This window comes from Archocentrus centrarchus, chromosome 19 (assembly GCF_007364275.1).
Source record: "Archocentrus centrarchus isolate MPI-CPG fArcCen1 chromosome 19, fArcCen1, whole genome shotgun sequence".
In the NCBI taxonomy this organism is placed as follows: domain Eukaryota; kingdom Metazoa; phylum Chordata; class Actinopteri; order Cichliformes; family Cichlidae; genus Archocentrus; species Archocentrus centrarchus.
This window is the reverse complement of record NC_044364.1, coordinates 13,247,987-13,274,922: the sequence shown is the minus strand read 5'-3', so window position 1 is coordinate 13,274,922 and position 26,936 is coordinate 13,247,987. Positions and strand designations below refer to the sequence as shown.

Here is a 26,936-nt window from a genome sequence, read left to right as displayed (position 1 = left end):
ATTTCCAAACAATTTGAAGTCCATCGTTCTACTGTGAGAAAGATGATTCACAAGTAGAAAACATTCAAGACAGCTGCCAGTCTTCCCAGGAGTGGCAGTCCCAGCAAATTCACTCCAAAGTCAAACTGTGCAATGTGCCGAGGAATTGCAAAAAACCCAAGAGCTACATCACAAACTCTACAGGCCTCAGTTAGCATGTTAAACGTTAAAGTTCATGACAGCACAATTAGAAAACGACTGAACAAGTATGGCTTTTTTTTTGGAAAGGTTCCCAGGAGAAAGCCTCTTTGTCACAACTTAGGTTTGCAAAGCTGTATCTGAACAAACCACAACACTTCTGGAACAATGTCCTTTTGGATAGACAAGACCAAAGTGGAGATATTTGGCCACAATGTCACAAACAGCATATCAGCATAAACACCTCATACCAACTGTCAAGCACGGTTGTTGAGGGCTGATGATTTGGGCTTGTTTCGCAGCCACAGGACCTGGGCACCTTGCAGTCACTGAATCAATCATGAATTCCTCTGTATATCAAAGCATTCTAGAGTCAAATGTGAAGCCATCTGTCTGACAGCTAAAGCTTGGCCAAAACTGGGTCATGGAAGAGGACAGAGATTCCAAACACAGCAGCAAATCTACAACAGAATGGCTGAAAAAGAAAAGGATGAAGGTGCTGCAATGGTCAAGTCAACGTCCAGACCTCAGCTTTACTCAGATTCTGTGGTTGGACCTTAATAAAACTGTACATAAATAAATGTCCACAAACCTCAATGAACTGAAGCAACATTATAAAGAAGAGTGGGCCAAAATTATTCCACAGAAATGTAAGAGACTGAAATGATTACTTCATATTATTGCTTCTAAAGGTGGTTCTACAGGCTACTCAATGCGTGTAGTTTAGGTAAGGATAGATAATGGCACAGTGTAATATGTCATGCATTGCTGTTCATCTCAAGTTGTATTCACTGAATTTTAAGACCTTTTAAAAACTTTTTTTTATTATGTCCTGATATGTAAAACCTTAAAATTGACATAAGATGCACCTTTTTTTCTTTTTCTTTTTTTCTTTTTTAACAATGAATGTAAACCTGATTACATTACATTACATGAATTCTCCAAACTGGAGTCAAGAGTTGAGAGAAGTATTAGCTTACCAGATACTCCCTTTTCCTCTTTACTGTGTCTATATTTAGGTACTACTTAATGTATGTTATATCACAAAGTGACGCACTGACACTCTTGAATTGCAGTTTTTGCTGAAGCTATCTGTTGTGGGGTTTCAAGGCCTGGATTAGAGCAGAAACTGTTTCTTTTTTAGTTAGTTAACCGGTGTTCTGTAAGCTCGTGCTGCTTTCTTAGCTATTAAAGATTCCTAAGGCATATTAATCTTTTATATAATAAAACATGTCAGATTTCAGTTTTAACTAGTTGCTGTGCCTTGCTTGCAGCACTAAGTCTTAGGAGCCCTTTGATCTAAGATGTTTTCTGCACTTGTTGTCTCAGCTGGACAGCTGTAATGTTTCTTTCAGGCAAACGTGAATGTGTTGCCACAGGTCCTCTTTATACCTCACTTCCCAACCTCAGTCCTCTCTGCCTTTAAATGTTTTCCTAATCCAGCATGCTCTAAAATCTTAAAAGCGTACCTCAAAATCCATTAAGTCGCTGAGAAAAGGATTCAAAATCCACAGGATGAGTTTTCTTTGCGCTTTCCCTCTCTCTATGTGCTCACTCACAGTGCATTTGTGGATCTGAAGATATAAATTTTTTATTTATCTACTCTGCCTCAGCTCTTTTCCTGTGCATATATATATGTGTGTGTGTGTGTGTGTGTGTGTGTGTGTGTGTGTGTGTGTGTGTGTGTGTGTGTGTGTGTGTGTGTGTGTGTGTGGAAGGGGGGCGGGGGGGTGCTGTGAAATGTTTGGTCCTGCTACAAAGAAGACAAATTTATTCTATTCAATTTAATGTGTGTCACAGACTTTGGGGTGTGTGGCTTCACAGTGCAGGGATTCGAGGATAACTGGGGCTGCTCTGTTTTGTTAATGGTGCTTCGCTTGCTATCTGTTGCAGCATTTTTTTTCTTCATATCCAAGTCAACAACTCTGTTATGACAAACAGAAAGATGAAAAAGTAGAAACTGTTCAGCAGGCTGAAGAATCAGCTATACTGGGAAAGAGTTGGAGATAAGTCTCGCCTTGTCTGGTATGTGTTTGCAAAGGAAAGTGCAAGCTCCTAAGAAACAAAAGACAGTGAGACAAAAGACAGAGAGATGAAGACAGTGTGCTGTGTAAAAAAGCTGACTAGATCTGAATCATAAAAGACTCATAACTCTCTGACTTTAACAACTTTTCAGTTTTACCGTCTCTTCCAAACATACTGTTTTCTGAACTGCAGCCATCATTTTCAAATGAATAACAAAGTTGTGATACTTCCATGCCTTGACATGTTTTCTAATGACTGAAACTGATTTCCTCCAGCAATTAGATTTGCGAAATTTGCTTTACTAATATTACCTGGCTGGCATTTTCTGAGTCAGCTTGTTTTGCCTTCTTCTTCTTCTTCTTCTGAAGCCCATCTGGCCCTCCATGTCATGAATACAAATTATTTTCATACATGGAAAAAAAACTGCTCCAAATTATTTTTGATGTTAGGTTTGCTTTAGAGATTTTTGTGAATCTCATCATTTGACCTGCTCACCTGACCTCCTCCTGGCCTTTTCTTCACCTCAAGTTTTTTCCAGTTCCCTCTTCAGAGACTTCTTCTCATCCTTAATTGTGTTCATTTCTAAACTGCATCTCTCATATGTAACATATGTTTCCTCTGTAGATCATACTGTATCTCCTCTGGGGGGCTCCAGGTACATGTATAGATTGTGAAATGAGTTTAGGGCTGCAACGAATCCCTGTAAACAGTTTTGTATTTTTAACTGAACACAGAATACATTAAATTGCACAGACTTCTTGCAAAATGTGAGAAAATGAATCATCTGAACACGCAGCAGAAAACTGTTTTATTTTGCATTTTAATCAGTTATTGATAAATTAGTTTATCTGACTCATTTTTTTTTAACAAATTAAGCTTTTAGTTTACTGTGACTGTACTGCTGTCTATAGCAGCTCTGATTCATTTTAGCCAGCTTTGCTGTTAAGCTCTGACTGCACTTCAGCTGAGCCTGTTTTGTTTTTGTTTTTCTAAATGTTAATTGGCAGCTGTATATGTACCCAACTGACTCCTAAGCAGAGACAGAGTGAGGAGTTGCAGGCATTTTGGAAACAGAGTGCTATCAAAATTGACATCCAAACATTTACTCACTTGCCACTTTATTAGGTACACCTTGCTTGGACTGTGTTCGACCCTCCCTTTGGCTGTCGGAACTGCCTTAATACTTCGTGGCATAGATTCAGCGATTCAGAGATCTTGGTCCATATTGACATGATAGCATCATATCAATGATGCCAAACTCCTGTTCCGCCACATTCCAAAGGTGCTTTATTGGACTGAGATCCAGTGACTGTGGAGTTCATTTGAGTACAGGGAATTCATTGTCATGTTCAAGAAACCAGTTTGACATTGTCTGAGCTTTGTGACATAATGTGTCCTCCTGTTGGAAGCAGCCATCAGAAGATGGGTATACTGTGGTCATAAAGGGGTGGACATGGTCAGCAACGATACTCAGCTAGTCTGTGTTATTTAAACAATGCTCAGTTGGTACTATTCTGACATCAACATTCACCCAGAGAACTGCTGTTCAGTGGATATTTTCTCTTTTCAAGACCATTCTCTGTAAACCCCTAGAGATGGTTGCGTGGGAAAATCCCAGCTGATCAAGAGTTCCTGAAATACAACCACGTCAAGTTCAAAATCACTTAAATCACCTTTGTCCCACATTCTGATCTTCAGTTTGAACTTGAACAGGTCATTTTGATCATGTCTACATGCCTAAATGCACAGAGGTGCTGCTATGTGATTAGCTGATTGGATATTTGCTTTAACCAGCAGTTGAACAGGTGTACCTAACAAAGTGGCTGGTGAGTGTATCATATAATTTTCTTTTTGAATAGCATCTTAAATTAATCCAGATTTCACATAAGATGAAATAAATATAAGAAATAAAAGCAGAGAAGAAGAAACTGTGGCACAAAAAGACAATAAGATTGTCCAAAAAAGGCTGCTAATGCTTTTGTCAGAACAGCAGTGGTGTCAGTTACCACCACTGTGAGTTCTCTCTCATATCTGACTCTAATTTCTTATCAAATTACAGTCCAGTCTGCATGATATGATGTACCCTGACCTCTAACTGGACACCTGAGAACCCAGTTGCCATATGTAATACTACTCTATGACAAGGCCCCCTAACCTTAGGAGGCAAAAAGAAGAAAAGAAGAAGTTCCCAGATTAAAACAACAGTATCTACAGTGTCATATATATATATATATATATATATATATATATATATATATATATATATATATATATATATATATATATATATAAAAGGGGTGGGACTTTAACGCGTTAATTTCGATTAAATAATTACGGGGAAATTAACGAATTAAAATTTTTAATTTTAATCGCACTTTGCACCGTGGAACGTTTCTCAGTGCACGAGTTCCCGGCATACAGATTATATCGACGCACAATGTCCAAATTCAGGGGCCGCCCCCTTCGAAGGACCCAGCCCACGTCCTTCGCAGCCCAGGAAGACCGCAAAGATTGGCAGTGAGCGGCTAGCCTTCATATCAGCGTCACCTGCCGTCACCTCTGCGTAGCTCATGTCGCCTACCAACCGTGAGTGCGAAGCACAGCTGTGTAAAAGCAGCTGGTTAAACGGAGAGCGAACTTTTGCTCCTTTTTGTGGTTTAATTTTAAGTCTTTATTCAAAATAAGCTGTTAAAACAAGCATAACAACATCAAGGAACACAGCTGAGCGAATGATTGATTTCCAACTATATTAAGTGAGACATTATTGTTGACTAAAACTATCCAGTTATGTTGTTTAACTTTAATTTCAGGAGTTTTCTTAACACAGGAGCACTTACACCCTTCATTGGTCTGTGTAGTAGACTGGTGGGAAAATAAAATTTTGAAGTTTAAGCTTATGTATATTGATTCATTCATCAACCAAACTTAAATTAATATTTCTCATGTTAAATATTAAAATGTGATTAAAATGCAGTTAAATACGATTAATTAATTACAAAGCTTCTAATTAATTCGATTAATTTTTTTAATCGAGTCCCACCTCTAATATATATATATTCGTAAAAGTGTTCTTGTACACAAGTTAAATACAGCCTTTGTTTTTAAAAGTAGGCATACTGGTATCATGATGTCTCAGTCACCTCCAGATCTGCCATTGCTCTGACTGCACGTGAGATGTTTGTTGGAAATGTTTGATTGTAGCAATTGTGGGTTTGATCAATCACGCTGAAGTCATTTAGAGTGGAGCTGAATGGTCATATATTTGGTGCAAATGACACACTTGCAAGAGAACACTTGTGATCACAGTTGCTGACGCTCACCAAAATACGACCAGAAAGATGTCGCTTTGAATCACTGTACAGCTTGGATAAAATCCAGGAGATAAGAGTGTCAACTCCCCCTTTTCAAGAGCAGCGGTTTGACTACTTTCTAGTAGTACTGCTACCTTGTGTACTCGAGATCATTAGTAATGACTTTCTTTGAGCAAGTACAATCACTCGTAATATAACATTGTAATTTCCGTGATTCCTGATGTATTTTAGTATTGAGTAGTGTCTGGATAACACTGAATGAGTGTGTGGCAGTGTGAAAGTGTGACAGCGCACAACCCCTGGCGTTAAGAAGACAGGCCTGAGGCGAATCTGTATAAGATCAGGGTGACTGTCTGTCTGATTGAGCTGTATCAGTGAGCACTATTACAGTAATCCTCCCTATCAATCAGCAAATGAGAATGAGAGAATTAAAGCTTCTGAATCCCCCCCAATGCTTTCTACCTCTGTCAGTCTGTAAGCCAAAAGTGATTAGGCAATAGAGTGCACTGAACATGTGGGAAGAGAAAATAAAAATAATGTTGAAAAGGATTAAAAAGAGAGGAAGATGAGGTGAATATTTTATACGTTTTATTATGCAGTGTAACAATCAGTTTCTATGATAGATGAGAAAAGAGGACGACTGACAGTTTAGTAAGACACAAAGAAGAAAGACACCCCCAAAGACAACGTAAAGAGGGTAATCAAACAGGCAAAAGTAAAGTAATTCATTTAGTCATTGGATAACTGTTTTCATATTTAAAAATAATCTCCCTTTAATCACTTTCATCTACTCATTTCATTTGTTATTAAAGTGCTCCTGAACTCTTGAGTATTCTCCATTTGTTTTGCCTGGGTTGAAGGCCAACTGTAATAAAGAGTGCTGCTTGGTTTCAGCTCATATTCCTCTCCTTATCTAATCCCATTAAGGCTCACGCTTCAGGAAATAGGAGTGCCTCCTGGTAATGAAGAAATACATTAATGGAGCTGCAAAATGGCCTCGCTGTACAAAGGCTGTTTTCTCCTTCAGTAATCCCTGTGACATATTTCTGCAGAGTTGCCATTTATTTATAAAGATCGTTTTGTCTTTGCGGAGCAATTTGGTAATGACTGCATATGGCTGAAGTGCATTTTTGTGAAAGTGTAGTATATAATGCTGCTGTGTATGAAAATTAAATCAGGACGTCAAGGTAAGCAGGTGCATTATGCTGTGTAAAGCTTCATTCCAGCTCCTCAAGGCCTTTGAAGCCCAGACTGTAAATGTGAAGACTGTTCGCTGCCAGCCTCTAAAGCTCGAGTGTCCCATTGTTTATGCATGACTGTTAGCCACAAACACAGCAGCTACTACTGAGACTTAAAGCAGAAAGACGTGCCAGAGAACGAGGAGGAGGTGGCAGAAATTTTTCGAGTTTGCACTCGAAGAAGTGTACTGGGAATATTTTGTATTTCTAATTTCCTACATTCACAATGATCTGAAATACTGAATATGCTTTGGATAGTAAAAACTCCTCTTTCTCTCTCTCTCTCTCTCTCTCTCTCACTCTCACACACACACACACACACACACAAATCCTTCAAGGCCCAGGCAAGAAGTAAGTGGATAACTGGGGGGTCAGTAGCACAGGTTTTAACGTGGCTGATGGGGGTTGTCTGATACAGCTATTTGAGATTTTGTATTAGTGCTTTTTTTGCTTTTCAGGAAAAGTGAAGCAGAGAAAATAATTTCTTATAAGAAGCTTTTAGCATTCAGAAGCAGACCACTGAGAATTTAGTAATATATGAGATGTACCAGTTGCTTTATAAAATTAATAGATTTTGTTTTAGAATTACACCCCATTAAAAGCATTTGGGAATACATTCTTTACAATCTTTAGAAAAATCTGTGGCTTTCCGGCATAACACTGCTCTTCTCTATTAGCAGTCTGCATGGCATCTAACTCCAGCATCACATGCCTGTACTAGAAGGGTGGATACTGAACTGAGAATGTTTCAGAAAGGAAGTTACTATTATATTTATAGATGTTTCAGAATGTGCTTTATAAAATATGCATTTCAACAGTGGTTAAATTGTTTCTACTACCTTCTTAGAAATGCACACACACAAACACAGTGTAGTGATTTTGCTGCATAAACACAAATTAAACTGTAAGCTGTATATGGCTGTATAATAGATATGTCTGTTGTTACTCATTTGTAACTAGCTAAGTTATAGCAGCAGTTAATTTCTGTTTTTTCTGCCCAGAAGCAGCTCAGACATATTCTACTGTATGATCTAGCACCTGATTGAAAATAAATGACAAAATTCATGAAGCCTCTTGGGATTTTTACCTAACAATTTACACCTTCTAGTTTTATTTGCTAAAATGAGTATGCTTTGGTGCTGTGCTGCCATCTGTTGGACAGAACACAAATTACCTCAAGAATATACCATATACTGCAGTTTCATAGCCATGTTATAATATACTTCAATACCACCTCAATTTATTCAGCTATAAATCATGGGTAAAGTCAGATTTAGTTTCCCAAAACTTATGTCATTTTTAATACTAAGGGAATAGTAATATTGACCAAACAATGACATTTTCTCTTATCCAAATTTATTCACAACAAAAATCTGATCTCACAAGACTTTAATATATTTTAGATTTATTTCTTTGTAGTTTCCTCCTCCTTTGACAAGTTCTTGATGATCTCTTCTTTCTTGGCCTGCAGACGCTCTTCTCTGCGTTTGCGGGCCTCCCTTGTCTTTGTGCGCCGAGCCTCAGCCTGATCACTGAGGGGACAGAAGCAAATTCCTTTCAGTGTATAAATGCTACTGAACCTGGAGTGAAACATACAAAAAGAAAAGTTGCAACTTACGCTAGGAGCTTCTTGCGAGCTTTATCAGCCTTTAATTTGTGGATGTGCTCCATCAGGATGCGTTTGTTTTTGAAGACATTACCCTTGGCTCTTAGGTAGAGACTGTGGTACCTGGAGGACACAAAACATCGCTCATTGATCACTGAAACTGAAATAACACTGTCTTACAATCAGTGAGCACTGACATTCACACTTACATGTGCCTGTCAATTTTTTTGGACTCCCTGTAGCGACGAAGAAGACGTCGCAGGATTCTCATGCGCCGCATCCATGACAACTTCTCCGGCATACGAGCATTGGCTGTACCCTTTCTCTTACCTGGAAAAGAAGGAAAATACTACAATAAAACTATCATCTTACTCCAAGTTCATATTGAAATTACCATCATTTGCAGGATTCAATAAACAGTCCTTAAAATCTACACATAGCTGGATTTTTTTAAAGATATTTTTTTTAATAATGATATGCAAAAGAGGTCGCTTTCAGGTTAACAGCCAACTTTAAACTAAATATCTGTGGCACAGCTTTGGTAGAATGCAAATGTGAGGAAAGAAGACAATCAACTCAACTACTCACCGTAACCCATGTGACGTCCCTTGCGGCGTGCCAGTGTGTTCTTGCGGCAGCGTGCGCGGGAATGAACAGTCACAGGTTTTCTGATGATCAATCCATCCTTTACCAATTTTCGTATCTGCTGGCCTAGAGCACAAGTACAGCTCGTTTATATAGGATGATAAATTTAAGGACCTCAGAGCCTACATCAATCTGCTAAGGGAGCAACTCACGAGAGTTTGCGTTGGCAATCTCATTGGTTTCGTTGGGGTCCAGCCACACTTTCTTCTTGCCACAGCGCAAGACGCTGGAAGCCAAACGCTTCTGGAGCCTGAGCATGCTGGATGAACAGTTATTATATAAGTATTGCAGGAAAAAAGTTATACAGAGTGCTTCTGAGCCTTTATTAAGTTTTTATAACCTAAAAATATATATATTACAGCAACAAGAATTGCATCCTTTGCTTTGGTTTCACCCAGTTTATTCCAGTGTAGAGTCAATTTAGGGTTATTACTCGTACTTAATTCACTCTGGTAGTGGGCACAGAAAACATATAGAAAAAAATATTCTCAACTTCCACATTTCTGTAGGATAATTTTATTTGTTAGGCTGCCATACACTTTGTTCAAGTCTGCCTACCATTACTTAATTAACAAGCACTCTCCATTGTCGACATGAGCCATTAATATTTCATAACTGGCCTTGCGCACATGAGCACAGCACTTAACATCAAATACAAATTTCAATGTTTTTTTTTGTTTGTTTTGTTTTTCATCGAGTGTCACAGTAAACATTTGTGATTTTTTGTTGGATTTTTTTTTTTTTACAAAAGAAACTACTTTTTGTGACTTGTGGAGTGCAGTAAACGTATTTAACACGTTTTTTTCCAACGTGTTAAATAAAGGAGACTGCAGCCTAATGAATGCCCATTACCAAACAACAAGAAAGAAATACCGCTACCTTGTCAAGATAACTGGCTTTCATTGTTAAACCTATTATTTTTATTTAACTCAATCCATTTGTCAGCTTTTTGATAAATAAGCCAAAACACTGCTCTTCTCCCAGCTGATTCCCGGCTCAGTATCCGTGCTGTTTCTGTAACATGTTATGACATGTCTCGATCAACTTTAGCACGGTTTGCTTACCAACACAGGCCCTACATACATTCTGGTAGAAATGAGCGGGTTCAAACAACGTCAACTAGATAGCTCTCTCTGCAGTTTTAAATAGCAAAATTCGAATACTCTGCTTAGAAAAGAAAAGCTCAATTAAATTTCAAATATACAGCTTACCTCATGGCTACCGCTAGCTTGACAGAAACGAAGGAAATAGACCGTCTGTGTCCCTACCATTATAGTCATTGTCATGGGTGAGACAACTGTGGCGGTAATATAGAATTGTAAATATAGGCTTTGTTTGCGAAGTGACAGGGTAGTTAAACAATTATCATTATCATTATTATTATTATCTAATGTTATAGCTTTAGTTTACTGCGCCCTAAAAGTCATAGCGAGTGGATTAATGTATCCCCCGTTCTAGCATAGTGGTACGGTCCGAGAAAATGTGTTGTATCCATCCGCCCACTGGAGGGCGCTTAACCACTTATTTTAAGGACTGTATTTTTCGAACATTTTTTAAAAGCTTTGTCAAGATTACATTTTTCCAAAAATGTCCTAAACTTAAAATAATATATAAAATAAATAAATAAAATAGCCCTTTAAATTAAGTGTTTAATGGTAACACATGCAGCGTGAACAAAGTGACGCAGTGCTGCCCTCTTCTGGCCGCTGACAGAGCGGTGCCGCTGCCTGTACCAAAACAAAACCACTGCGCGTTGTCCAGCCTCCTGTCACTCCTCCCCGCGTGTCAGAGCTGTGCCGTCCGGTGTACCGAGGACAGTGGAGCTAGTGTGGGACAAATAGTTGCGCTGAAATACTCAGCGGCCGGCCGTTTGTCGATAAGCTTACATTTAAGATATGACTCAGCGTAACACTGTTTTCAAGGTAAGTGAGACTCCATTCTCGCGAGCGTGGCTAGAGAGCTAATGCTAACAGCTACATCGTTGCATCAGTAGTAACTGTAGTAACTACTGCCGCATCTGTCTTGTCATGGAAATAGTAACTGTGTCGTTAATATGGACTTGTTGACACGATTGGGACTGATGACTGACTCGAATTTAAAGCCCGTTTTCATAGTAAAACACGACATAGCCGGTCAACTTTACCCTGACATTGAGTTCAGGACGACCCTTGGCAGTGTGGGATTTGACATTTTCCCATGCCTGACCCACACTGAGGTAAACTGATCTAATGTTAATCATTTAAGATTACGACTCGATTAAGATATCTAGTTAACGCCAGGTTAAAGTCACTCCTGTCTGAGAGACCATCGTGAGTACCGGCGAAAGCTGTATGGTGAGATTTGCTCGGCAGACTGCCATGCAGTGTGCCACAGACGACCACGGAAGCTGCTCAGATCACGCTTTAATAATTTTACGCAAGCATCCAAATGCACAAACTAGAGACATTTAATCATGTGTTTCAAGGAGGTGTCGTCTGCAGCTTAACAATACCGCGTTACCGCGGCCAAGCTAGACATCATCGTGGCTGGTTGGTGCTATTGTTGTCTGCTCAGCTAGTTATCGGAACTGACCATCTGTCACAAAGAGACCTCTCCTGTTTGACCTGCTTATTGCAGGCAGGTCTGAGCCCGTCTGTCGGATTAACCCGGTGGTTTATAGTGTGCATGAACAGGCTTGGTTTTGCTAAAGGTAAATAAAACGTGATTGTGTGGCAGATGGCCCGGGGCTTCAGATGAATACTGGTGTTTTGCCTGTGTAATCTGATAGTGGAATGTTATCATTTCTTGGTGTTACTTCACCGTGAAATTAGAAGCTAAATCAAATATTTAAAAAGGTACTTGTTATATAAAATAATATAGGCATATTGAAATATAGAATTTTAATTCTTATATAAATTACTTTGCTCTAGATAAGTTTGATACAATTATCCGTGCACTTGTGAAACTTTAATGCAGTGTAAAGGCTGTCTTCACCTGTTATCTAATCCCTCAACCTTCTCATTCTTAGAGTTCTTTGTTTTGCTGGAGTACTCTCGGTTATTCACCCCTTTAAAACCCTGCTTCCCTCATCTGTGTGCACTTCACCTACTACGACCACAACACCGCGGGAGGACAATGTCGCAATGTTCATTCATTCATTCACACTTGTTAGGCAGGGACATTTTTTTGTGAAGAGGCCAGTCTGCCATCAGTCAGACTTATTATTCACAGAAAGACACATGCTGTACAGTGTTCAGGGTGAAAGCATTCATTCATGAAATGACAATTCCAGGCTAATCAGACGCATTTTAATTAAATTTGTGCTTTCTCCTCACATTTCCTCACTTTCCTTACAGATTTCTAACTATCCCCTTACCTTTCTTTTGAAAAACCAGAATTGACTGTCTTATTCCTTCAGGAAGGTTCACTGGTTATGTTTGGTTCACTGTAAAATCCTCCAGCATTTTGTGTTTAGTGTAAATTGTGACGCTTACCAGTATTATGTGGGACAGCTAATGTGTAACAAAAGCAAAGCATAATTTCAGACACAGACAAATTAAGTATGTTTTAAATATTACAGAAAAGCCTCCCAATTATGCTGTTTTTAGTTTGCTCTTCTGTGTAGTGACTATTTTTACATCACATTGATTAACATCTATAAAAGTGCATTAATGTTTGAAGATGTTTGTGTGTTTTCTAAAATAAGGAAGTCTATTTAAAATGGCTTACTCGCATACCAATTAAAGAAGTAAAACTTTGACTTCTCTTTGAACTAGTCCCACCAGACTGTGCTTATTCTTAGATTTTCGGGTGGTTAACGCACATTATTATCAGCTGTGTCTTGTTGGTTTTTCCAGTATAACTCTGACATGACTTAGAAAATCAGGTCTAACCAGAGCAAGCAGATATTTAGTTAACCCAAATAGCACGGAGATGCCTCATATGGGAGGTGCTGGGCTTTGGTTTTCAGGCGGAAGGGAAGCTGTTAACATCTGGTGGTTCAACATCATTGCTCATGTGGTCAAAATGCTGAGCAGAGGCAGCTTGTGGAGACAATCTATACTATGGCACCCATTGTAGCTTAATATATTGCTGCAGTCAAAGTTGTACTTTTCCACCAACTGGATTAAAACCTGTGGATTTTGTTTGTATTCAGTGCTACTGAAATGTATTGCTCACTAATATTAATTGAGGCCTGTGTTATTTGCATTCATTGACTGAAGACAGGCTGCCTTCAGTCAATTTAAAATGTAACTGTATAGTTTTTGTGTGTGATATCAGCTTGCCAGCTAGTGGTGTGTGACCAGGAGGGAGAGGAAGGAGACAGCAGAGAGCATGGAGCTGTCAGATGGCTTGCTGCTGCAGGTCAACAATGGAGAGCAGTGGTGTAACCGCTGGAAACATCCCAATGAGGACTCAGTAAGCCACAATTAATTAATCTTTTCATTGTAATTAGGAACAGCACCATTCATCTTGTCAGCTCAAAGGCGATAAATCTTGTCTTAGTGCGCACACACACAAACACACACGGTCCTTTCATGCGTTTGATGTATTTGTTTTTCCCTCATTTTGTGTGTGTGTGTGTGTGTGTGTGTGTGTGTGTGTGTGTGTGTGTGTGTGTGTGTGTGTGTGTGTGTGTGTGTGTGTGTGTGTGTGTGTGTGTTTCAAGGACCGCAGCACCAGTCCTTCAGTCCTGCGTAGTGTTGCCAGCACGTGGAAGGAGGGTCTGCTGAACAGAAAGAGGCCCTTTGTGGGGCGCTGCTGTCACTCCTGTACACCACAGAGCTGGGTAAAATTACATCACAGTTAATTAACAGTGGCTTGAGTTCATTTGCTGATTTTTGGTCCCTTGTGTAAAAAAAAAAAAAAAAAAAAAAAGGCCATTACTTTTAATAGATAGATAGATTGATTCAAATGTAATATGATTTTTAATTAAATAATAAGGGAGATCAGGTGAAAATCTGAAAGGTGATTGCAAGGCATTTTCTAGGCGTATTTATTAGACATACTTCACATATTTCATTCTGTATTATCGTTTCTGTTCTTTGCAGGAGAGACTGTTCAATCCCAGTATTCCATCTCTGGGTCTGCGGAATGTTATCTACATAAATGAGACTCACACTAGGTAACCAAAGATTATCACTTCCTGTTCACAGTAATTTTACTCAGACCAGTCCACTGGTTTGGCAAGAGGAACATTGAGCTATTGAAACTTCACACTGTGCAGCATAGGAAAGTCTCTTATTGCCTTGTCATAATAGCAGAAGACCTCTAATCAGTCCCAATGAATACAGTTCATACAGGTGCTGAAATTCTTAACAACCCATCTATAATAAATGGCTTTAAGTTGAGAGTACTGATCTCTGAAACTGTGGAAAGGTAGACAGATGAATAATTAAAGGTGTTTGTCAGTGGACACCAGACACATGCACCCAGTGGCTGACTTTTGCAGGCAATACTCAATAAGGCACCCTAACACCAAACAGTATAAGCTCAGTGTAAAATTAAATCTTTTGGCCGTATGCCACCGTGTTCCAAATTGAATGTGGAAAACAGAAATAAGCTTGTATCTAGTTCTGTTTGCATGTAAGCAGAGATGGTTAGGGACTGTTCTCAGTATGGGTAGGTTAGCATTGTTTGTTTGGTCTTGACACAGTCAGTATTATTGTGTTAAAAGCGCAAGGTGTTGCAAACATGATCTTTAACACTGCTGTTGTTGATGAAGCTGTGTGTTATGGTTATGCCAGCACGAGTTGGTCTGCATTTCCTGGAAATGTGTGAAATCAGCAAGAAGAAGCTGTGCAAGTCTGGTTGTCCCTTATCTGAAAAGTTGATCTATATCTTTTAATTTTGTGTATGTTTTTGCATGAAAGGTTATGTTTTCTGTTCATGTTTATAACACAGCTATGCATGCATACATTTTAGTATATTTGGTAATCTCTTCTTTTGTTGAAATGTTTGTAGTTTTTGTAGTCTTATACCTGTGTGTCTGTGTGTGCTCATGCAGACAGCGGGGGTGGTTGGCACGCAGACTGAGTTATGTGCTTTTTGTTGTGGAGAGAGACGTCCACAAGGACATGTTCGCCAGGAACGTGGTGGATAACGTGCTTAACAACAGCAGGTAAAAGTCAGTTTATAGGAACTGCACACCATATCAAAATTCATGTGACACCCTAGATTTGATGGGACTGCAATCCCATCCTACATAAGTTTGGGAAACACTGTACAAAAGGTGACCAGGATAAGTCAATTTTAATACAGAAATGGAGTAAATGCTTTGAATGTTCTTTTGTTGACTGCAGCGTGGAGAATGCTATTGTGACAGTAGCAACAGACCCGGATGCTGCAGCCAGCCAGCTTGGCCAGGAGCACAAAGCTGTCAGCAAAGTAAAGCAGAAAGCCAGGGCCTTCCTCCAAGAGATGGTTGCTAACATTTCCCCAGCCTTCATTAGGTATTTTTGTTTTATTAAGCTGTGGCTTCTTTTACTATAGAATTTAATACCAAATATGTTCACTTGAGTGAATTCTGACACAGCTAGTTTTAGTCTATTTTTTTCTGTTTTCAATCTTCACGTTTCTTTTGGTTCAGGCTAACTGGTTGGGTGCTCTTGAGGCTGTTTAATGGTTTCTTCTGGAGCATCCAGATCCACAAAGGACAACTGGAAATGGTGAAGAAAGCAGCTTCAGAGGTGAGGAGCAACTACACACACACAAAAAAGTGTGAGAGCTTTTTTTGCCCCTAGAACTGGTGCTCACTGGATATTTTTCTCTTTTTAAGACCGTTCTCTGCAAACTATAGAGATGGTTGTGTGGGAAAATCCCAGCAGATCAACACTTCCTGAAATACAACCATGCTACATTCAAAATAACTTAAATCACCTTTCTTCCCTATTCTGATACTCGGTTTGAATCTGAGCAGATTGTCTTGATGTGTTTGCTTTCGTTTCCTGCATTGTGATTGGCTGATTAGATATATGAGTTAAAGCAGTTAAACAATTACCAAGTGGCTGGTAAGGTTTTGGTTGCTTGCTTGTGATATTTACCAGGCATTGTTTGTCACTGTACATTTCTGATACATAATAAATGTGCATGACATTCATTGTATACAGACATTTTTAAAAAGCTTGTTAAGAGAAATAGTAAAATTGTAACTGCTTATTTCTCTTTTTTTTGTAGCAAAATGTGCCCATGGTCTTCCTCCCTGTTCACAAATCCCACATCGACTATCTGCTCATCACGTTGATTCTGTTCTGTCACAACATCAAAGCTCCACACATCGCTGCTGGAAACAACCTAAGCATCCCCATCCTCAGGTAACCATAAGGACTTGTGTGAGGATTGATCTGGAAATAAGGTGTACTTCTGTTCTATTTGTAAGTAAAAAGATCAGTTTGATATCAGAGTATAAGGAGCTCCCTGGAAATATATGGAGAGTTAAAGCTGTTTTATCCGGCTTCAAGTAGCATTTGTTGCTCCAACACTGATCTTCTGTAGTACATGGGTACTTACAATGTAGGTCCCAGAGGTATCAGACTGAGTCATCTTGACATTTTAAGTGTTTAATTATCAGACTGTGCTCCCTTTAATCTCAGTAACACCATAATCCAAGTTAGTGCCTTGTGGAAATTACTGATTAAAAATGTATTTACTGGCAGCTGTAGATTATGCGCTGCTGCCCATGTTGAAAGTTTGGAAACTACTTCATGAGACTTGTTTTTTTTCAGCACCCTGATCCGTAAACTTGGAGGTTTCTTCATACGACGAAGAATGGAGGAGTCTGCGGATGGGAAGAAAGACATTTTGTATCGATCACTTTTGCATGCAGTAAGTCTGCAGAGAGAGTTTTCTTCATGTTTTCTGCTCTGTCTCTTGAGTAATGAGAGAGAGAGAAAAAACGTTTGCTATTTAAGCCTTGCAGCCTTTTTTTCTGTTTCCAGTTTTACTTTGTAGTTAGCATTTTATCTTTTAAAGAACTTATTTCCATTCTGCTACAATCCTGTAATTTCTGAAGTCAAAGTAAGATGGTGTTTGGCTAGATATGCTGCTTTCCTTCATTGTAGTGACCCATGTATTGTCACTTTTGCTCCCTAAGCATATTGGGTGGGCTTATACATCATCTAACCTTTAATTTACCAGTTGTAGCCCATTGTTAGTGATCATAGGTTTTTCTGTATTCAATGATGAGTAGATGTTCAGGCCTGTAGTTGCAGATTCCTGAGCTTTTGTTAGTGCTTTGTCATCAAAAGCTACTTGGAACATTTTAAATGTGCTTTCTTCAAAATAGTGCGTAAACGTGGGTGGTTTTCTTAATTGTACGGATTGATCAGACTGGCAGATTTTCATAGTTTGTATCTTTATAAGGAGTTGAGAATAATTAAGGGTGCGCTGTCTGTGTGTTGTGCTTGTAAGATAAGTTTGTACCATGTCCTTAAGATAAGCATAATCGACTTAAGACATGAGCAGCTGGTGGAAATGATGAGCTGAAATTCATTCCTAGTACACCAACAATATTTTACCTCTTTTCTTGCTATTGTGAGTGCACAAGTTTGCTACTGCAATCATTCAGAGTAGTCCAAGTAATTTAATGAGCTAAATAGTGAGATTTTAATCTGGCTTGCCCGTGTCACTCCCCAGAATGAAATTGGCCGAACTCCTTCACAGACAGATGAAAAAAAAGCCACGTGCTGTTCCAAGTCCAGTTACTCCCATGAAAACTAAACCTAGATGTGAGTCCCTGCTTACTCTGAATGCCATGGCCTGCAGTTTATTTCAGGACAAAGCTTCTATTCTCAAAAGTGTCTGCATAATAGAGACAGCTGTGTGCACACTGTACTCTGGAGGATATCATTATCCAGCAAAGCTACCTCAGCACGCACCCAGTTTCCCACAGTTTGTCACAGTTTGCTGTTCCCACTACTCATGTTTAACCTGCATACCACAGTATTTGCAAGGCCTTAACTTCACTTGACTGTCACCTTGTAATTAAGTGAATTTCGCACTTGAAAACATTTTCACCAAAAATGTTGTGACCTTTACATACAGTGCTTGCTCATTTGTCTTATTTCTGACACACACCTTTTCTCCATTCACCTGGTCATCTCCCTGTTTCATCATTCTCACAGTACACAGAGGAATTGTTGCGGCAGCAGCAGTTTTTGGAGGTCTTTTTGGAGGGGACTCGGTCTCGCAGTGGTAAGCCATCTCCAGCACGTGCGGGCATGCTGTCCATCGTGGTTGACACGATGTCCACGGGGACTATCGCAGATGTGCTGGTGGTGCCAGTTGGCATCTCCTATGACCGCATTATTGAGGGAAACTACAATAGTGAGCAGCTGGTAAGTGCTTGGATGACATTGATGGCAACAGAGGTGTTTTCTTCAGTCATATTAAAAAAAAAGAAGAAAATTATTTGCCTTTTGAATTTGTGACTTAAGTAGGTAATTTTAAAAGAAAATATGTGAATTTATGCTGCTAGGGCCCAGTGTGTTTTGACAGAAACTTCTTCAGCATGGTCATTATAAATGTATTTTGGATCATTTTCAAGTCTGTTTTGCTCTAGGGCAAGCCGAAGAAGAACGAAAGCTGGTGGGGAATAGCATGCGGAGTGTTCAGGATGCTGAGGAAGAACTACGGTTGTGTCCGTGTTGATTTCAACCAGCCCTTCTCCCTAAAGGTGATAAATCACCCAAAAAAGAGCAGAGAATATGTTGAGCACATGAACATATGTTCTTTATTGGAAATATAAAAGATGTCTTTATGAAATTCTGTAAAATTTGATTGCCAGCACATTATCTCTTGTAATTAATTATTATATTTTGTCAAATATAGGAATACTTGGACACCCAGAGAAGTCGTCATATTCCACCACCAGTTTCTCTGGAGCACATTTTGATGCCCACCATTATTTCTGCAGAGTGAGTATCAACACACACGAAGCTCAGTCTTAACAGCAGTCATCTCTTCACCTACTCTGTGCTTATGCACAAAATAGCAGTTCCACAGTCTTGCATGCGATGACCTTTCTGGACAACCTCCATGTCCAAACTCAATGCCTCCCCTCCTGCTACTTCACAGCAGGCTCTGTGACATTCGAGAACAGGTCCTGAGTTAGCTCTGGCAGGGGTCAGCTCAGTTCAAAGCTGTCTCTTCATAGTAAAACTGAGTCATAAAGTACTGTCGCAGTCTGCCCCAGCTGGTCTCCAGTCAAACTTTCAGAACTTGTGCCAGTAGCAGCAATTAACAACCATCTCAACTCTTCGGCGACAAATTGCATAGAATACTCTTTTCAGCACTCACATGAAATAGCGGCATATCATGTCTTGCTAATGGCACAGTTGGATGAGACATGTAAGGACTTTGGCAAAAGCCAGGAAATAAAAGAAAAGAGTAAGAGAACCAACTTCAGGGTGCAGGGTCATAGCAAATGAATGATGACAAATAATTAGTAAGCTATTAACTTCAGTTCAGATGAGTATTTATTTAACAGCAGGGGCAGATGGTTTGCAGAAAAGTCAAACACAGGGGACTCTCATGCCACTTTGTTCCTCTTTCCTCTATAATTATGCACTGTTTTTCTGGGTCTTAAATACTGTGCCCCTCATATTGTTTATGTATTCTAATCCAGGGGTAGGGAACTCCAGGCCTCGAGAGCCGGTGTCCTGCAGGTTTTAGATGTGTCCCTGATCCAGCACACCTGAATCACATATAGAAGTCATTAGCAGGACTCTGGAGAACTTGACTGCAGACTGAGGAGGTAATTCAGTCATTTGAGTCAGGTGTGCTGGATCAGGGACACATCTAAAACCTGCAGGACACCGGCTCTCGAGGCCTGGAGTTCCCTACCCCTGTTCTAATCTGTATTACATTTTACAGTATCTTATATTAATTTACATTTGAAAATTACATTTTAATATCAGTGGGATTTACTGTGCATGATTTACAAAATTTATGTTCAGGACACTGCAAGCTCCTGTTGAATGGGAGTGGAAGACGAGCTGGTGTTTGAACACGACAAGTGCTGTCTTAAATTATGCAATACTGAATGTGCCAGAGTAAAACACACATGTTGGCTTGTTGTTATCCTTCCAGGCCTGATGCTCAGCTGTTTGATGGACAGGAGGAAGAGGAGCAGGTGAACAGAGAGCTGCCTGATGACATCTGTAGACGACAACTGATCAACAACCTGGCCAAGCATGTTCTCTTTAGTAAGAAAATCACAACCCACAGATAGTGGGTTTACTACATGCGTGACAAGTCTTCAGTACAGAACCCCCCACCCCATTCAGCTAAATTACTTATTGTTTATGCATGTAAATCTCCTTTTCATCCTGCATTAAAGGTGCACCTGCTCACAAAGGCAGCACTCATGAAATACAGCACAGCACAGCATCAGCCCATCTACTTCACATCACTTGGGGTGTTTTGCCCTAGGATAGCACTCCAGAAACCGGTTCTCCCCAGCTCATTCAGCTGCATTCTCCTACACTAGCCTTTTTTTTTTTTTTTTTTTTAACTCACAGCCTATCACAGAGCCACCAGCTAGATGGCATGTTGTTTTTAGCCAATAGGACGAAGGGGAGGATGGACACACATGGGAGGGGAAGAATGCGGTACCAGCTTTGCTGTTCATAAATGTCCTGCACCTCTAGAGTTGATGTCTACTTGAGATGATCTGTAGTAACCTTTGTACTTACGCACTCACTCACATTCTCTTTCTTTCTGTCTTAACGTGTTATCAATATAATCAGCTCTTTTCATTTTTTTATTAAAAAGAAAGTCAAACCTTAATGCATTAATTAAATCCTTTTACTCCAACCAATTAACCCAGACAGCCACTCACCATGAGTTTGGTTCTGTCTGAGATTTCTTTTTGTTAGAAACATTTTTTTTGTCCACAGTATGTAATGCTAAAGGTGGAATTGTCTCTATAATACTCTGTATACTCTCCTGACTATATATGCTGTGATTAGGTTCTATATAAATAAAAACTAAAGTGAATACACCTTATTTTTAGGCTTACAACACTGTGTTCTTATAAGTGTCTCAACCAATTAGAAATGTTATCTTGTTATCTTTCTGTTGTGTGTTGTTTACTATAACCTCTTCTCATATCTCCTCCTTACAGCGGCTAATAAGTCATCAGCAATCATGTCCACCCACATTGTGGCCTGTCTGCTGCTGTATAGACATAGACAGGTAGGAATAGCTTTTTTTTCCTCTGTTATCTTCTCTCTCATGATGTTCTATCACCGCCAGTTACATCTGCTGCTATTTTTTTTAATCCTGAAATTTCTATACCTTCTTTTGCCCCCATCCCACCCACCCCCCCTTCCTCTTAACAGGTATGTGTCTTCCTGGGCATGACACTTAAGTCTTAAACGTAGTAATAGATGTTTCTCTGTTAAAAAAAAAAATCCTTTCTTTTGGCATCCTCTCTCACCACCTCTTACATTAGTTGTCGGACTCTGCCCTCTGCAGGCACACTAATGTCATGACATATGCTCAGTATTGTATACAACAAAAAGCCCTTTTGTAGCTTTTGTTTGCTTCTCAGAGTCGTGACTTTTATTAGTTGGAAATTAATTATTTTGAGACACCAAAGTTTCTCAGCTTGTTTCGTTCTTCTTCCTTTTGTGTCAGGGGGTGGTGCTGTCCAAGCTAGTGGAAGACTTCTTCAACATGAAGGAGGAGATCCTGTCACGAGACTTCGACTTGGGCTTTTCGGGGAACTCGGAGGATGTGGTCATGCGTGCACTCCACCTCCTGGGAAACTGCCTCAATGTGACCAGCGGTTCTAATCGCAATGGAGAGTTTACCATTGCACCCAGCCAAACTGTACCCGCGCTTTTTGAGCTCAACTTCTACAGCAACGGCCTTTTCCATGTTTTCATTTCTGATGCAATCATTGGTAAGTTATACTGACAGTATTATGTGTTATTCTGGTATATCATTTATTTTTGGCATGTAGTTATTATTTAAAAAAAATAAGATTTACACTGACACTACAAGGAAAGCATCAATAATGTTTTTAAAAATAAAAGGATAGTTCAAATCACTGTTTGCAGTTAGTGTGATGTGTGTTGTGCTGTCAATAAAGCTTGATTCAGCAGTCCTAAACATACAGGTTTTCCTCTCCCTCTCCAGCCTGTAGCGTCCTATCACTGCAGCGAGAACTGGTCATCGAATCAGAGTCTGATCGCCAGCCTGGCAATCCCAGTAATCTTCTTCTCAGTCAGGAGAGACTCATCCGCAAGGCTGCTGGTCTCTCCCACTTCCTTATCAATGAGGTGGCTGTAGCACCAGTAAGTCCTGCATATATATTGCATCTTTATCATACTGAACATCTTCAGGCATTTTATATACGCATCCAAGATATTATGACCAGTCCCTTTATAATGCCATGTTACCCTGCATGTTGCACCAAAACAGTTTAAGCCAGTTTCCCCATAATGTTTTGGTCCTTTTCCAAGTTCCTGAGGTCTTTGCAGTCCTTCATTTCTCCATCAATGAACATGTTTACAGTGAGAGCCCTTTAATAATTGAAGACATGAGATAATTTGCTTCACTTTGTCTCTGTGAGGTCATAATCTAATGGATCACCTCTGTATAAGACATCCTTTCAATATAATTAGTTACTTTAAGCAAGGCTGTAAATAAAGATTATTTACGTCTTGCATAGTAGTTTAAACTAGTACTGAAAGAAGGAACTTGTTGGCAAGTTGTTCCTGCAAGTACAACTACAACTTCTACACGGTTTCATGTCTCCCTCTCCTCCTGTCTGTTCCACAGCCCTGCCAGACAATTTACCAGGTTTTCCATGACACAGTAACCCGGCTGATCCAGTATGGAGTTCTTTATGTGGCAGAGGTGAGTTTACAGACCAGCTGCTGCTGGACAAAAATAACAGACCATGGTGGCTAATGTCGGAAGGTGAGAAGGACTGTTAGCTCATAGGTAATGGCCCTTTCAATTGATCTGATCTGTTTCTGTGTGTCAGGAGGACCAGGAGGAACTGAGCCCAAGCCCCACAGAGGAGCCGTGGCCCAAAAAGTTCTCTGAGCCCCTTTCCTGGAGAAGTGATGAAGAGGATGAGGACAGTGATTTTGGAGAGGAGCAGAGAGATCGCTACCTTAAGGTCTGCTTTACTAAAGCCTATCTATTATTATATACTATTTAGAATTTTAAAGCCAGCCGAATCACCACAATAATACACGACACCCACGTCCAACATCAAGAATTACGTTTTTGACTTTTTGTTTGTTTTTGTCTTATGTCAGGTGAGTGTGTCTGCAGAGCACCAGGAGTTCTTTGTCTTCCTTCAGCGACTGCTCAGCCCGGTGCTCGAGGCCTACAGCGGGGCTGCAATCTTCGTGCACAGTCTGAGCCAACCCATGGCTGAGTCCGAGTACACCCAGAGGCTCTTCAGATACCTGCTGACACGCACAGAAAGAGGAGTAGCTGCTTATGGTAATGCACCAATATCAACCACATACTGCACAATTGATTAAAAATATATATTTATTTTCACCTAGACTTACTTCCCACTTGGAATTAAAAAAAAAAAGTTATTCCAGTAGTTTTTTTTTACAAATTGGAAGTTAAATCTAAAAGTGTAAACTGTATTCACATAAAAAAAAAATAGGAGATTAACAGCAGATTAAAGTAGGAATTGGCTAGTGACAAATTTTAAACAGATGATCCTGTCACTGATTTACGTAGTTCGAGCACTTTGTAATCTTATTCTCTTCTTATTCAGGTGAAAGTGCAACTCATTATCTGGTGAAGAATACAGTGAGGACATTCAAAGAGCTCGGGGTAAGTGTGTATTTATGCTGATATGGCGTTTGCATGGTATGCTGATTCCTCCAGTTGAAATTAAGTTGTTTCTCCTGTGTTGCGATTATTCTCCAGGTCCTAAAGGAGAGGAGAGAAAACAAGGTGACAACTCTGGAGCTAAGCAACACCTTTCTACCTCAGGAAAATCGGAATAAGCTCCTGCAGTACATCTTAGGTTTCACCCTGCTGTGACCGCGACACGTGTCAGCCCATCTTGGACCCCAGGCTCCTTCCAATAAAGGGCTTCTACTGGTTACTTCTAAACAGTCCCAGGTGCTACTCTGTGGAAAGCTTTACCAGGAAGTGCCTTCACATAAAATCAGCTAACTATTAGCTGTTAGTTGGAAGAGACTTGAAGCCAGTCTTCCCTTTTGTTTTGTTTTTTTTCAGTCTCTAACTCCTTGTGTTAAAACTGTGCAGCTGATTTAACACGTGTATTGAAGGGGTCCCTCAATCAACTATTCGTTGTGAACTTCGCCAGTGAAATCAAAAAGGTTTTAATACAAAAAAAAAAAATTAACCATGCAGTCCGAACAAAGCAAGCTGCCTTTTGTCTGTACAAGCGAACAAGTAAAATATGCATATAAAAATAACTAAACAACGAACAACAGAGGAATTTTTATGTTAACTCTTTGCGCTTGTTTATAAAGTTGCTGTATTCTCTCAGTGCACTCTAATATCTTACAGTTTAAAATATTTCAATTTCCTGTACATAGATCAAAAGAATAATTTCATTTATAGTGCACTGCAATTATTGTACTCTGGTGTAATCAGAGAAGTTTGCTGCCCACTGAGAGATACAGTGCACCTGCAAATTATGTACATATCCAAGGTTTCAGTGGCAAAATGTATGAATTTAAATCTCCTTACAGTGAAGGTCAGTTATTCCTAGTTGCTGTTTTTTTTAGATAAAAACAATCAGTGTCAGAACAGTTTGGCCCATCAACAATATTTACTTAGCGAATGCAATATGTACCTGTTGAAAGTCTGATGCAGTCGAGGCCTAAAACCACATCCACCTACAGTTAAGTGCATTCAAACCACTAATATCTAAGTGCATTCACTTACACTTTTCATATGAAAAGTGACTTTGATCTCTTTATTTGCAGAACACCTCACTTTTCCATGAATGTTACACAGCGCAGCACTTAAAATATTGAGTACCAGCCCTCACACCCACTTTTATTCAAATAACAAGCTCAGACACTCTGTGGCATGCCTTTCAGGGAAAGCAGATATTTGGGATTCCTGCTAATCCTCTACCATAAACACACTGTATAGCCTTTATAGCACTGCTGCTGAAAGAGCAATAGGTGGGCATTTGTGAGATAGAAGTACTGCTTAGTGTGGTTAAAAATAGATATACACTGTGTAATAATCTTGAACAGTTTGCTAGTTGTGAGTGCAGTATAGTGTCTCCTGTTCTATCAAAAAGACATTTTCTCCTTACAGGCCTCTTTAAGGTCAGAAACAAGCAAAAAAAAAAAATAATAATAATAATAATAATGCAGTCATCTTAAACTTCCAGGTTAAATTATTCTTTTTTTTTTTGTTATAGCAACAATTGTTTTTATTTCCTCAAGAAAATTTAATTTCATAATCACTTATGTGATTGAATAAAAAATCTTAAATTGACTTACAGTATGTTAGATTGTTATACTTAAATTTCAACATTTATATATCAAAAAATAAATCAGTGTTGGGATAAAAAGTCAGACGATGTCTGACTATAAAATTAAGAACCCAGAATGACCAAAATTAAAGACTGATGGTGAAACTACACAGCACTGTGCATTTGGCTGCAAGTTTCCAGTTCTATTGTAAAGCAACTTGATAACTTAAAGTCAATATTTTCGTGTGTCTTTCAGTCTCAGTTTGTAATGAACATGAATATAAACGTACACCGCTCTTCTTGATGGTTTACGCATGCCCGATGATAGAAAAGAGGAAGCAGCAAGTTTGAAATTGTCATAGGAAGTTTGATGAATTACATCATTATTCAATTATTGGATTGCTCATCCAGTCCTGAGACTGATGGTGTGAGGGCATTGTTGATGCGTCAGGGCGATACAAGAAGTGGGACCTAGGTGTCCCGTTGGACATTTAAATAAATATTTCTATTTAAAGACCATGTGATAATACAGCTCTGCTTGTTACAGTTCATTGTCAAGTATTTTTTTTTTCATATTTTTCAAAACTTATAAATGGAAATAAGGTTACTTATTGGTGAAAGATACCTTAAAAGCATGTTGAAGAACAGAAAAGTATGTTACTGAAACAGGAATGTGCTCTGAGAGTGTGGTGAGCATTCTAGCTTTTCTGAGCCCTCAGTCTGTACAAGTCTCCTCACCAGGGGACCCATCTGCCATGATAAAAACCACTATATGTACTGTACTGCATGTTTCCTCTGGTCGCCTTTAATCATTGACACTTCAATGTGAACTCTGCTGAACCTGATAATGCTCTTTTGCAGCCTTACAGCTGTGTAAGTTGTGTCGATGAAAGGGAGCTGTATGTGTAGAAGATTAATTGTGTTACCTCTTGAATGTTATCTCATCTAAAAAGGTCATTGTGATGTTGTGGAGTACTCAGTGGATGTGGTACAGATTTATAGTTTTTATGAACTGCTTGTGGGATACTGAAGCGGCATTAATGACATCCCACTGCTCTGTATAACGTAGGATAAATACCTGTATCTAGGGAACAGGTGCCTTTTTAACGCACTGTAGTATTAATTTGTTGTGTTTGTTTTTTGTTGTTTTTTTGTGCATGTGAACAATTATTTTGGGAGTCCAGATGAATGCTGTAGATCGCAAGTTGGAAAAAGAAAATACACAAGTTGAGAGAACATGTTAGAATCACCAGCTAATAAATATGTCACACTTTTGTTTTTGCTTTATCAAAGCAAAGCACAATTGGCATTGTTAGACTTTGTTTTTAAATAAATAATGATAGATCAATAATGGTCTTGTCTTTTTTATTCTATGTCTGTCAAAAGATGGGATGTACTATGATGGGAAGGCGTCCGGGCAGCGTACATTGAAGTGCCTGCTCAATAACTAGGGAACCACTCGGCCTGCACTTACCAAACTTCATGGGTAGATGGCTTATGACCAAAGC

The 26,936-nt window shown here is 39.4% G+C and overlaps 2 protein-coding genes across 2 annotated transcripts; one reads left to right on the top strand and one right to left on the bottom strand.

Annotated features, from left to right (window-relative positions):
- Positions 1-8,090: 8,090 nt before the first annotated feature.
- On the bottom strand, positions 8,091-10,292 carry LOC115798259 (60S ribosomal protein L19). Its single transcript, XM_030755044.1, has 6 exons — positions 10,214-10,292; positions 9,155-9,261; positions 8,946-9,068; positions 8,567-8,687; positions 8,370-8,480; positions 8,091-8,283 (listed from the first exon to the last, which is right to left on the bottom strand). Exons 1-6 carry the CDS (start codon positions 10,216-10,218, stop codon positions 8,157-8,159), a joined length of 594 nt encoding a protein of 197 aa, XP_030610904.1. The 5' UTR covers positions 10,219-10,292; the 3' UTR covers positions 8,091-8,156.
- A 442-nt stretch (positions 10,293-10,734) lies between these two features.
- Positions 10,735-26,776, top strand: gpam (glycerol-3-phosphate acyltransferase, mitochondrial). The gene is made up of 21 exons (XM_030755074.1): positions 10,735-10,924; positions 13,263-13,400; positions 13,651-13,770; positions 14,033-14,106; positions 14,989-15,102; positions 15,284-15,433; positions 15,571-15,670; positions 16,158-16,294; positions 16,706-16,805; positions 18,104-18,316; positions 18,541-18,654; positions 18,810-18,895; positions 20,070-20,185; positions 21,106-21,176; positions 21,621-21,888; positions 22,125-22,282; positions 22,770-22,847; positions 22,978-23,115; positions 23,258-23,447; positions 23,737-23,795; positions 23,892-26,776. The coding sequence occupies exons 2-21, from the start codon at positions 13,317-13,319 to the stop codon at positions 24,006-24,008; spliced, it is 2,487 nt and encodes an 828-aa protein (XP_030610934.1). The 5' UTR covers positions 10,735-10,924; positions 13,263-13,316; the 3' UTR covers positions 24,009-26,776.
- The last annotated feature ends 160 nt before the right edge of the window (positions 26,777-26,936 follow it).

Bases quoted from the DNA above. Each gene is read 5' to 3' on its own strand.
- gpam (XM_030755074.1), top strand. From the start codon at position 13,317: ATGGAGCTGTCAGATGGCTTGCTGCTGCAGGTCAACAATGGAGAGCAG. The intron at 21,889-22,124 runs GTAAGTTATACT...CTCCCTCTCCAG, and splicing joins CATTTCTGATGCAATCATTG to CCTGTAGCGTCCTATCACTG. The intron at 23,796-23,891 runs GTAAGTGTGTAT...ATTATTCTCCAG, and splicing joins GGACATTCAAAGAGCTCGGG to GTCCTAAAGGAGAGGAGAGA.
- LOC115798259 (XM_030755044.1), bottom strand. The intron at 9,069-9,154 runs GTGAGTTGCTCC...CTTGTGCTCTAG, and splicing joins GATTGCCAACGCAAACTCTC to GCCAGCAGATACGAAAATTG. The intron at 8,284-8,369 runs GTAAGTTGCAAC...CTGTCCCCTCAG, and splicing joins GCTCGCAAGAAGCTCCTAGC to TGATCAGGCTGAGGCTCGGC.